We start from the raw sequence: 12,432 nt of genomic DNA, 5'->3' as shown, positions 1-12,432 counted from the left end.
AACACAGCTTAGTCTGTAACATGGCACGAACAGTCTAGTCTTCCCTATCTAAACGGCGTGGAGATAACAAGCTTCCCGGAGAGAAAAGCCAGAAAAGATGCATTAACAACGATTCTTCTTGTACAATGCAACGTTAGAGGTCCGGTCAGTGCACACGGCAGGGTCTGCATGGACCTCTCACAAAAATTGCAGGCCTCACGAGCTCCGTAAAATCTTGTCGGGTGCAATGGAGAAAGGACCAGTTGGTGACCCGCAACGTGCGCATGCTTTTATCAGTTTCTACTCGTTTAATTCCCAATCAGAAATGCATTACGGTGAGTGGTCCTAACGCAGTTTTATAGACCGCATTTCGCGTGACCAGTACCCGATGGCAGAGACTGCGTTCAGATCTAATTACGGTTTCTTGCTGAGCCTTGTCTTTTTCATGTTCTATTAGCTCTTCGTGAACAACACTGCGCTGTAATCCAAACGCTTTGTTTTTTCTGCACCTGACAACGGCACCCATTTTCGAACGTTTCACCTATACACGCATATCCCTCTAGAATGAGGCATTGGTGACTAAGATTCGCTCATCAGGATTGTGTCTACACGCACAGAAAGACATAGGACCGTATCACGCAACGTATACTCAGTCGATCCGCAGCTAAATTTCAAAAGAATAAGGGCCTTTTCCCTCGCCACAAGCTGAAGACTCACAGAATGCGGCGGCGGAACCACTTTCTTTGAAGTTACATCACTTTATTGTAGCTTTTCATAATGGTTGTCAGACGTACATAATGAAGCCAAACTGGATAAATTATTACCGTAAGAAAAAGCAAGAAACCGGGTGGACGGCGAACAGAGACAGTAAGCACTGGCGTAAAGGGGGAATCTGCGAAGTGAAGGCACATACATGCTACTGCGTAACGGGGCGTTTAGCGTTTTCTTCAACTCTCGGACCTGGTTTGTTCTGTCAGAGTAGTCGTCAAAGAAGGGAATGTCTTCTGTATGAAGGAACAGAAGAATGTTCTGCCTTGCTTTACCCGTAACTTCTCGTAGTTGTGTTCAACTATTTGGAAGCACTTTGAACTGTTTCAGCGCATGCACGACGACATAGCGATCTAGGCTGAAGGCAGTGGCGGACAAAACCGACTTGTTTTGAGGACTTCGTTGATTTCTTTGCCTTTCAAGACGCAGGCGAGGGCTACATAGTCTTCACTTCCTGGCCTGCAAATCGTTTTCTCAGTCCGTGCGTGTCTCGTTTCGGGTCTCGTAGCCAATGTTTGCGGCATCGCAACTCTTCAAGTTTGGGGTCGGCCCGCTTGATGCGCTGCCCTTGTCATTTTCTTTGCGTGCATCTTTGAAACATTTTTTCTTGACATTGCCTGAGCGCGCCGATGTGCTTCCACGGTTCTTTTCCCTGCCACGTCTCTGTCGCGTCCATGCTCTCAACATTCCCGTGACCGCTGCTCCCACTCGTGACCTCGCCGGCTTCGTAGCGTCTGTAAATTCGTACATTGTTTCCATCCGCTTCTGGCGACGGAACGCGACGTTTGTTCCACATTCTCTCAGGTCCGTCTACGTTTTCTCTCCGCGAAGAACGCCGCGGTTTAGAAAACGCTGTCAAACGCCGTTGAGTTGCCGGGCTCTTTGACAGTGGTTGGTCACGACCCTTTCAGCCGTGCTGCATGCGCTCTGTGACCCTTTTCCCTCTCGTTGGTCGGTTCCAAACGGATTCCTCAGGCGGAAGACGTCTGTACTCTCAGCGTTATTTCTGTGGCTTACGCCAGGCGTTCTGCGCCTGTGTCGCACTAAGGTGGCTCTGCCCACTCTCTGCGGCGCTTGGATTCGTGCCACAAACTTTCTTCCGAGGCGAGCCTGTGGCGAACTCGAGCGCAACACGGTCCTGTGTCGAATTTTCCACTCTGTACAGAGCGAGTTCAGCGGCGGGTAGTGGAGATTTTCCTTGCCTCAGGTGGTAACTTGGTCACCCCCGCTGTGTAAAAGTCTTTGTGTCGCGTGTGGCGGTCACGTCGTTTGAGGAAGCGCGATGCCGCGGTTCCTCAGCACGGAGGCTGAGCCACTGTCTCTGTGAATTTCGTGCGTATCAACAATTTCAAAATACTCAGCGGAGTCGCTATTTCGAATCGCAAGGCGGCCACGTGCTCTTGAACGTCGGCGCGCGAGGCTCTGTCCACCGTGCCCCGGACGCTGCAGACATCTGCGGTCGCTATACGCGTCTGTAAGGCCGTTCTGCTTTTATGTGGACGGCCAAGGTGACCATCTCCGCGTTGCATTAAGCAATGTAAGGTTCGACACTTGTGGGCGTTTTGCCGAAACAAGAAAATCTCAAGAGTGTACAAACCCGCGAAACACTCTGCCGTTTTTGAAGTGGAGCGCGAAGCGCTCCAGAGTGTGCCACACGCCAGTGTCTCTGTGCAGAAATTCATCTGCTTTAGTCCAGCGAATTCAACGGAGGCAAGGACCGTTCCGGCACGCTGGGGTTCTCGTATAAGCAAGCAGACAACTCCAAGGCCCAGGGTCTAACTCCGGAGGCGAAAATGGAAGAAGCGGAGTCCGACAAGTCCGGCGCGCCTAACAGATGCGCGACGATGTGCGTCTTTGGCTGCCTGGCGGCGATGTAAGTTTAAAAGTGGCTAATTCTTCATGCCGGGCACTCGAAGGTGAACTGTGTGGAGGCAGCGGCGCTATGCCACATCCAGGCGTATGTACATCTGGGGCGGGTCGGTAAAGTGTTTGCCTGTCTTGTGTATTTTGGTAACGTGGCTTCTCTTTTTGTCGCTTGGTCGTGGTGTCTAGAATTTCGTTGCACTTTCGCCTTGTTGCGTGCGCCTTCCATCATATCCGCTCCCATTACCCGTACGTCTTTTTTCTGGTTCAGCCTTACCACTCCGTAGCGGTGTTTTTCCCCGCATCTGTCCGTCGGACACAGCTGTTGTCCGCGTCTTTTCTGCGTCTGTCTGCAGGGGCTGTCGCTCGTCCATCGTGCGTCGTCTAGCCTTCTACCCGCCTCAGCCCGCCGGCTACTCGATCGGACCGCAGGGTCAGCTGTACACTTATGATGGGTCTTCGGACTCTCATCGCCAGAGCCACAACCAGTCCGCGCCTCCCGCTGACAGCATCAATAGCGCGTCTGGAGCGGCCACTGCGCAGCCGGACAACCCGCCCGCGCAGCAGCTTCAACGCGAGAGCATGCAGCAATTGCTCCAACGTACGGGGTTGCCCGAGCGCTTGAAGGTGTTGTCGATTCCGTGTGGCAGAGTCAAGCTCGCGGCGCTCTTCATTTACCATCCTCTCTCTCCCTCCTCGTCCTCCACAGGGCCTCTCTCAGAGTCGGAGTCTGGGCAAGGTCCCGCCAGCTCTGTGCTTCCTGCAGGAGAGGGGAACGCGCGAGAACAGACGCGGGGGGCGGCGGGGCCGCTGGCTGGGGGAGCAGACAGCTGCGACGATCAGGTGATGCATGAGAGCGCAAAGCGGCTTCCATGCATCATCTTTTCTCACGGGAACAGTACGGACATCGGCTTCATGTTCGGACTCTACTATCGTCTCGCCTACAAGTGAGTTGCCCAGGGTGTGGAACAGTGTTGGGAACTCGTGCGCTCTCCTAGGGTAGAGGGCTGCGCACGAATGCCAGGTGCTTCATGCAAAAGTTTCAAGTAGATGTTGTAACACACAGCTTCTGTGAAGCCTATGGGGATTGGGAGACATGATAGGGTCTATTTTCGTTGCCACGGTCCCCGCGCCACGGGGAACTGCACGGGGTCGCGATGCCTTGGCTTCTGCTAGAAGCCTCAAGGAGGCCGACGACTGTGCGTGACATGACGGTGTTGGACTCTCCTCAACTCGCCTGTCTGTACTCGGTCCTGTTTGGTTTGGTATTGTATCGTGAGGGAATACTACGGTGAGAGTTTCGGAGAATCCGCAGCCGGATGCTTTATCCGGCGAAGCTAGTTTTGACTTGGGGCTACTGCTACTGAAGGAAAGAATGGTTGTTCTTCAGTTGAACGCGGATCCTCGTGTTTTGGCTTCTTAGGTGTCGAGTAAATGTGCTGGCGTACGACTACAGTGGATATGGCTGCAGCGGGGGGAAGACGTCTGAAAAAGCATTGTACAGAAATATTCGAGCAGTCTGGACGTACGCTACTCAGATGCTTCACGTGCCGCCTCGGCAGATAATTCTGGTGAGGAAACGCAAGAAATCAGGTTGTGAAAGACTCCTTTTTAAGAGCCACCGTGTGTGTCAGCCGTTTTCTAGACGAGTGAGAATACCCTGGATCTACCAAGTTCGCGTCAACCGTTGCTCCTGTCCACTGTATCTCTCGTGTCTGTTGAGAAGCGCTGGCGTACCCTAGTAGTGGACTTGTGTCTTGCAGCACTGTTCCTTCACGTGATTCAGAGTCAAACATGCATTTCCCGGTATCCGGACATGCTGCGATGTCTGTCTCATTCTGCTGTGACGAGACTGTCTTTTGTGAGTCGTCCGTCACCAAGAAAGGCGTGCAGGTGGGAAGCAGCACATGCTTGTTTAAGTACGCTCCATTCAAAGAGCGAATCGCTTGTCTGTAGCATCTGCTTGGCCATTCTGTGTCCACCGGCGGGGACATCGTGGAGTCGACCGACTTGATGCGCTGTGAGCCAACGCCTAGCGTGCCCTATGCTCAGTGTTCGTTTTTCTGCAGTACGGCCACAGTGTTGGGTCTGCTCCTTGCTGCGATCTGGCAATGCGAGAAAAAAGCTTTCCTGTTGGCGGCGTCGTCCTGCACTCTTCTATCGCATCTGGTGAGGTTGCGAGCGTGGAAGAAAGAGATAACACGCATATGCTTAGCATTCGCAGTTTCCTAGTGTTTCTTGCGGGAGGTGGACTCTCTGTGCGGAGGCCCTGATATGGATATTGCGAGCAGTTTTTCATTGGCAGGTCCTCGTTGCTCTCGTTTGTGCATGGGGAGGTCCAGAAACTGGTCAGAGAAGATGATAATTATTGTAAAAATCGAACCAGTTAAACACCGTGTGTCAGTGCAACAAAGACAATCAGGGCGATCTGAGCTCGTTTTTGTTCTGTAGTTAGATGGTGCATACATTCCTTTTACCCAGAACGAACGTGGATGCTCAGGCGGCCGTGCCTACTGGAGTCCTCAGTCCTCCCATACCGCAGCCACGGGACAAGTTGTGTTATCTTGCACCTTTATCAAGCAGTTCCTCATTTCCTTGTTTCCGAACTGCTAATGCAGGCCTGCGCTTGTTTTTCGACGACATTAAAAAGTCTCCATGGTTTGACGCCTTCCCTAATGTTGAAAAGCTAAAGAAGGTCAAGAGAACGCCAGTTCTGATTATCCATGGGCAGCTCGACAGGCAGGTACGTTACGGTTGCTTACCATTGTAACGTCGGGTAGCGCGTGGCTGTTTCAGAAGGGAACGTGTGGGCGAATCGCGCAGTCATGCGTTTCTTTCGAGACGCCAACAGAGGGAGGAGAATGGAGGACAAGCCTGGGGATGTGCACCATCTCCCTCTCACTCGACAATGCAGCCTGATGAGGAACCGGGTTGTGCTACACTGAGTGGCGACGCAGGTCTCGTGGATTCACTCACAAAGACTGCAAGACGCGGCGGCGGCTGCAGACGCGGACTGGTTCAAGGAACTGGAGCGCAAACGGGCGAGAGAAAAGGCATCAGGAAAGAAGCGACTCACTGAATCTCCGAACGAGGAGACGCAGCTGAATGCAGCTGCCATGGACGAACTGCACTCGCAGCGCGTACAGGTGTGGTGGGTGGGAAACGCCGACCATAACGACGTTGAGCAGAAGTCTGGGGTAAGTCTTGACTGTGCAGTCCACATCGGTGGTCTACTGGTCTTTGGTAGATGGCAGGGTCAGCCAGGGGTTTTGTGTCAGCCAGAACAGTGTTCTGAAATACGAAGTGGGAAAGAACCATAGGCGTGCGCCAACAACGGTTTTCGGGGACACAGTGTTCTCCGTGTTGGCAGGAGCAGCACCAAATATAAGCACACCGACAGTGTGTGTCACATGGAGGTTCAGCAATTGCATCTGTCTTCTTGTGCTGACATTCTCAGGAAGCGTACTACAAGCACATCGGAGACTTCATTCACTTCTGTAATGTGTGGGCGTCGAATTGCCATGGCGGTTGACGTTATGTGCACTCGGTGGGGGATTCGGTTGTGAGCCATTTCTGATGGCAGTTCACTGTACTGGACGCGAAGGCAGCACTTCTCTGACAGTGAGTATAGGCTTCAATAATTCGGTGGTACACGCTTGGGGTTGATGCGCGCTAATTTCTCGATTATTTGGTGAGGAAGCACAGATACGATTGAATATGTTTATGAACACAAGCCGCCATATGTATCACTGTCGTTCTTGCGGTGTCCGTCTTTTGTGCTGCATTGTAATGTGCGTAATCCTCGCGGTAGCGTTTGGCACACACCGGATGCTGTGGAGCGGGGGCCTCTCACTGTCATTCTGCATCAGTCAATCCAACGGAGAAGACAAGGCTGCAGGAACGTGGCGTGGTTGAGCCCGACTGATATGGAATCTGTGTGGATGCGATCGAGCAGCTGAAGCCCTGATCCGGGGAACCGCGGATGCGGTTTTGCACCGAGTTGCTAATGCTGTATGGCCCGCAATGCTAATATTTAAGTAAACTATCTCACCGGACTCTTTGTCACGAAGGGTGTTGGTTATCATCTTCTCCAGTGACACCCAATGTGTCCCACAGTAAACTTCACTTTTATCTATATTGTGGGTAATCAACTGAACGGTCGATGTTTGGGGTGTGGTTATGTATCGCCTTGGTGTGGAACGACGAAAAATGAGGTGGACAATACGCAGGATGTTTTAGGAGCGTACGCTCTCGCAGGTGAAGTAGTCTACCTAGTTCACCGTGCATTTTCTCAACGAGAAGATTCAAGGAAACCATGGAAGGTATGGATTTCTACGTCCTTCTGGAGGCCCAATAATTCTCCTCCAGCAATACCGGATGCTCTCGCATTTCATGGTGCCATGGTGTAAGGATGCGACTGTGATTAATGCTATTCGCTGTCAACATTCACGACTTTCACTCTGAAGATTCTGTCACAGTGTTATGGCTTTCGGGACTGACTAATTCTGTACGGTTGTCAACCAATGTGCAGCAAACTATCGATATACCGGAACTGGACCGGTAACGCGTGTTTGCGTTTTCTGTGCCCAGTTTCGAAGATCTTCGAATGCTATATCAGTCCCAGTTTTGGACATTCTCTTGAAGAGTAGATCCACATCTCGTTTTGACACCGGGGGAGTAATCCTACAGAGAGGAGCTTCAATATCCAAGGTTGGCTGATTTAGCGAAGGGCTTACCCGTGGAGAGCTTGGCGTAACTCCTCTTCCGACTGCGCAAAAGAATAGTGACGGTCTACGACTGATGCTGACACACATTGGACCTTACTATCCTGTTGTCCTGATCTGCGTCAAGAGATCTGAACAACTTCTGTAGCCGTTCTTCCTGGAACCGCTGGTACATATCCGGCTTCACGCCGAAGTTTCCCAGAAGCATGATGAGTGCTTTGAATTTATCAAAGTTGACATAGCCGCTGACGGCAGGTTGTGTAGAGATGAGCGTTTCTCGTGGTGGTTGGCGGGCTCACCTTCCGGTATCATCCACTGCGTCAAACCACTCGTTCAAGAAAAGGGTTGCGTCGTCTTTCGTTCCCTGAACAGGCTGCTACCACATTGCTTGGAAAGCACACCTATTTCTTCTTACGGTCTGAATGTTCAGACAACGTAGAACCTCCTTCACATCTTTCTTCGTGACGACACCTGGCACGGCTACACACCGGGGTGGACAGTGATGTTCAGATTTCAGCAATTTGTGGACCCTTACTAGCTGTTGGAAACTTTTCTGGAGAAGAAGCCAGTGCGCGGAAAGTGCTCTCGATTGATCTTTTCGCCTCCTTCGGTAGCTGATCATACTGTGAAAGGATCCGCTGAATCTGCACCTTTTTGCCCTGTTCGAGTTTTTCTGCCTACGCAAGGAATCGATGTAGCTTGTGTGTGTCATGTAGCGGTGTTCCTGTAGGTGTTACCTCGTGCATCATGAAAACAAGATAACGATGGTCTTTCTCGAGGACCGCCTGCTTGCCTTTGAGAAAATTCGTTTCCCTGCGGGGCTCTAATGTCGCTTACCGCGTCCTGGCGGGCCTCTACCTACAGGAGACGATGTCAGTGTGGCCACATTCGCACGACGTCTGATCAGCTTTGACTTACCGATCGTATCACGTCATATGAAGCTAGCATATCGACACTGTACGTAATGGAGTACGTGGGTAAGAACTAATCTTTCCCATGGCACTAATATCTTCCCGACAAGAACGGTTTGGGCACTTACTTTTCCCCATATGAACAAAGAAACCAGCAAAGGTATAAACGTAAGCGGGTACGACCACCACCCGTGGGCGAGCCATACAAACGCTGATCCTTGGGACACTGTTGTGACAAGTGTTAGTAGGACAGCCGTATAAACGGCGTGTGAGAAGAGAAGCAACTGGGTAAGACGCCGGAAGTACAGTGGCTCTGAAAAGTTGTGCGCAGTGTACTGTTTTCAGATGTCAAAGTGATGAACTCAACCCTTACTTCCAAATGGGAATAGGGTCGCTGCCCTGTTACTAACCTGAAGGGTCGTACAGTGAAGCTATGCGTACATGCTGGAGAGCACCGGCACGCGTACTCTGCGCCAAGGAAGCGTGGACCGCACGACTGCGAAGGGTCTGTGAATTCAGGATCTGGAATACCATGAAGAGGAGAAAGGTTCACATTTTCGTTACCTGTCATCTATGGGGGCGGCAATGGCCTGTCGCATCTGATCGCTACTTGCTCTTTTCTCCCCAAAGAATTCTCGCAACTTCGCTGAATGAGGCTGTAGTTTCTCGTTGATGTATCTTGTATACATCATTGCTAGCGCCGTCATTCCGAGGAGAGCGAATGCCATCAGAATCATGAATACTATGATTTCTCTCCCAGACAGGTCGAGGGCGGGACGGAGGAGTAACACGATAAAGAACGATATAATCAGGATGGAAGGGGGGAGCTCGACCATTCCCGTCAGAGTCTCGCCAAAGCAATAGCTGATGTAGTCCGAGAACGAAAACTGTGGATAGCCAGTTTCTCGCTCCCGTGGCCTTGGAACCAACGGGATCGAGGGGTAAATAAATCTTTGACGAAGGCCCCAGTAAATCAGAGACTCGCTGACGTGCTGCTCGCTAACATCCGCAGAAGTCTGCAGCATTGTGACGTCGTTTCGGAGGTCCGTTTCAGTCTTGGCGTCGAAATACTCGTACTTCCTCAGAAGGCGGTAGCCTACTAAGGTAAAGACTGCAGCGGCGAGAATGAATAGGAACATGATAATGAAAATGAGAACATGTATCTCCTCAAAGACCTCCGTTAGGTGGGTCGGCGGTGACAGAGTTTCCCCGGCTTCTGTTGCCTCGCGGAGCGCTGCTGCTTCTGTTTTTGAGACACCTAAATACGTGTCGTTGAGTCTCTGCATTTGCCCGAGGCGTACGGTGGCAAACGATGTAAGACTGATGAAGCCCAAAATGGTCAGTTCCTTGTAGGCACCTCGTAGCATCTTTAACAGTGATGTCACGCCTCTGTATGTCAGGAATTCCTCCGTGCTGTCGAAAGCCATCTCAAAGATCAGAGAACAAGCGATAATGAAAAGGAAGAGACCAAGGGTGATCCAGTTCTCTACATTTTCCCGAGTAGACTCTTCGGCTGGCGCTTGTAAAAACGTTTCCTCCAGTGCCTGTGACATCACACGAATCGTTCCACCTTTTCATTTTTCAATTGAGACAATGTGTTCAGCTTACACTAATAGTCGTGGCGCGACTGACTGCCGATTTGATGTCATATTTATTCTGCAGGGCAGGGCTATAAGGGAGCGCTTCAGCAACCGTTGACAACACCGCGACTCCCATGAGCAGAACACCTGGCTTGGGAACCCTTGCCCAGGTCAGCAAAGCCAGGCAATTTGTGAGGAGCCTCATTTGCCTGACTACTACTGCTCCAGAAACTGCTTGAACACCAATCAGACAACATGGACAAGTTCTCGGTCGTCTCCTTCACCTACGTGACTTGCTTTAATTTTCTACGTTTCGCGGATCTGACAACGGGAAGCGAAACAGAGTCACGTGTCGACAGCCAGCTGTGCGTACACCTGATTCACAGGCATGCAGCGGCATGCAGACACACCGGCGGTCGAAGGGCAGTTTCTCTGAAAAAGGATCATGGAATTCTGAGTCTTACTAAATTCATAGTGAAAAAAAACTGCCGCTTTACCTGTTTCCTGCACGTTGCAGCAAAATCCACTCGGGCGAAAGGTGTCGTTTGTCTGGAAATCCACCTGGCAGGCGTGTCCCGGTTTCCCTCTGGACACGCTGCACACTCTGACGCCGTCCGAGCGCTACAAACGGCAGATTGACTAGACTGCGGCTGCAACGGATGATGAAGCTGACTCTCAGACGGATAATCCGATACCTTTGTAATGAGAGTTAGGCAGGATCTGTCATTCCGGGGCGGTCGTCTCCACCGACCTGACCGGAAACCTGTGTGCTCTAGGTGAACCGCACGCACGCCAGTATCGGCCGCTGCTCCGGTGTCCGCCTCACAAAGATTCTTGCCAATTTACTTCTGTGATTGGCAACAATGGCGACGACTTCCTCGCCGGAAGCCAGCTTCCTCGAGCGTGCGAGAGGTGGGAACGATGACGGCGATGGCCAGGAGACGATGGAAATTCTGATGGAGATATCAACGCTACTGGACACCGGTTTGGACAGGGCCACTCTACAGATTTTGGTGGAGCTTGTCGAGCAAGGTGTGCATCCAGAGGCACTGTCTCGTGTTGTGCTCGAGATGAGGCGAGAATTACAGGCAGTGCGGGAGAAGGAGGAGAGGTCAGAGAGGAACAATCCCATTAAGGACTGACCGACCCAGCTGACGTTCGCTTCCCCGTGTATCTCTGCGACGGACTTATGAATGTCACTGCTGCTATGCTTACGCCTGGACCAGTATATTGGGTGAACTCGATATGCTGGTAATATTAGCAGGCCGTGGTGACTTTTCTAGAGGGTAGTGGCGTAGGTGTTGCTGCTGCGTGTGAGCCCAAGGGAAAGCACCCTACAATCCCTCAGAAATGAGGGAATAACGACAAAGGGAATTTCGCCTTCTGTGCACACCGTCCGTGGTTGACGGCGAAGGACAGACGCCGACCTTCAGGCGTTGCCAAAAGAGAGATTCGTGGAGCCATTACGAGGCCGGAGTAGCTCCCTTTTATGCGAAGGAGAAGAGGCGGAGATCTATGAATCGACAACTCACAGAAAAACTGCGAAGATAAACTGCATGTCGGGCAAATGCAAGCTGGTGGCCGCCAACTCAAGAGGAGCATATTAGTCTAGAAGACATCATTCTGTCACCAGCATCATCGTGGCTTCTCTGTCTGACAAAGAGGCGTTTTGAAGAATCGTGGCTGAGCGCATAAGGGAAACAGAGCACGGCAAACCCAGTGACGACCGCCGCTGTGTCTACTCGGGAATCATTACCACTTGCTTACGAAGAAAGGCGTCGAGGGCATCAGTTGCCGTACAGGCAAGTCGGTAGGCTTTAGAGTAAATTCATTTTGCATTGTCGTGTCCAGCGGCAGCTTCCCGGTTTATCACTGTGACACGTCACACAGACTGATTTTAGGGTTTACCTGCTCTAGTCCTATTGGCTACAACAGCTCGATAGCAAATGCAACAAGACCTGTAACGGCTGAACTCATGAGCACCCCGCCGGTTGAGCTCGACTCCTCAGTCTTTGTGGAAATAGCTGCCTGTCTTGTTGGAGCGCATTTGCTCCGTCGGCAGCCTGTGTAATAAGATAGACTGCCATGTTCGTGTACGCTTGCATTTCAATGCACCCCGAACTGTTGAAACTTACTTTTCAGAGCTGGTACCATACCTCTTCAAAGCAAAGCGTCATTTTCCGGTGTCTGAAAATGCGTCCGAGCGATCGGCATTCTTCTATGGAAAGTTGCCTCCTCCCTACAACGAGCTGGCATCGATGGACCCTGGTATACGTCTTTGTTTACGGGAGCCAAGTTCTGTTGTGCTTTTCATGAGCCTCATGTGAGGTTCGTTATGTATTGTGGAATCCAGCGTATATCTGGAAACGTCGGTCCGACCCTTCACATGTCCGTGTAAAACTTCTTAAAAAGCAATTATCATTGAATCGGATACTGCCCAACAGTAAGGCCCTCAGAAGTTACGTCAGAGACGAGCGGCATCGGTAGCTCGTATCCATCCACAACTCCAGCACAACCTGTCTTTCAATTTGTACACATGCTGGGGTCGTCTTACAACATTATGGGCTTCAGAAACCCTTCTGCACTGATCCATCATGTGTCACAGCA

General features: G+C 51.4%; 3 protein-coding genes across 3 annotated transcripts; 2 read left to right on the top strand and 1 right to left on the bottom strand.

Annotated features, from left to right (window-relative positions):
• The first annotated feature begins 1,137 nt into the window (after positions 1-1,137).
• On the top strand, positions 1,138-7,160 carry TGME49_223510 (hypothetical protein). The gene is made up of 7 exons (XM_002365996.2): positions 1,138-2,620; positions 2,967-3,557; positions 4,034-4,181; positions 4,680-4,779; positions 5,229-5,353; positions 5,568-5,807; positions 6,068-7,160. The coding sequence occupies exons 1-7, from the start codon at positions 2,541-2,543 to the stop codon at positions 6,140-6,142; spliced, it is 1,359 nt and encodes a 452-aa protein (XP_002366037.1). The 5' UTR covers positions 1,138-2,540; the 3' UTR covers positions 6,143-7,160.
• Positions 6,259-10,152, bottom strand: TGME49_223520 (EF hand domain-containing protein). Its single transcript, XM_018780004.1, has 14 exons — positions 9,854-10,152; positions 8,810-9,789; positions 8,713-8,752; positions 8,619-8,655; positions 8,374-8,558; positions 8,253-8,318; positions 8,172-8,192; positions 8,072-8,119; positions 7,870-8,011; positions 7,750-7,814; positions 7,634-7,698; positions 7,435-7,579; positions 7,347-7,378; positions 6,259-7,293 (listed from the first exon to the last, which is right to left on the bottom strand). Exons 1-14 carry the CDS (start codon positions 10,028-10,030, stop codon positions 7,146-7,148), a joined length of 2,151 nt encoding a protein of 716 aa, XP_018635898.1. The 5' UTR covers positions 10,031-10,152; the 3' UTR covers positions 6,259-7,145.
• A 119-nt stretch (positions 10,153-10,271) lies between these two features.
• TGME49_223530 (hypothetical protein) lies at positions 10,272-12,336 on the top strand. The gene has a single exon (XM_002365998.2). The coding sequence runs from the start codon at positions 10,689-10,691 to the stop codon at positions 10,965-10,967; it is 279 nt and encodes a 92-aa protein (XP_002366039.1). The 5' UTR covers positions 10,272-10,688; the 3' UTR covers positions 10,968-12,336.
• Positions 12,337-12,432: the final 96 nt, after the last annotated feature.

The sequence above is a fragment of the Toxoplasma gondii genome, chromosome X (assembly GCF_000006565.2).
Source record: "Toxoplasma gondii ME49 chromosome X, whole genome shotgun sequence".
NCBI classification, from domain to species: Eukaryota; Apicomplexa; class Conoidasida; order Eucoccidiorida; family Sarcocystidae; genus Toxoplasma; species Toxoplasma gondii.
Note: the sequence above shows the minus strand (reverse complement) of the source record. Positions and strands in the feature narration are given on the sequence as shown.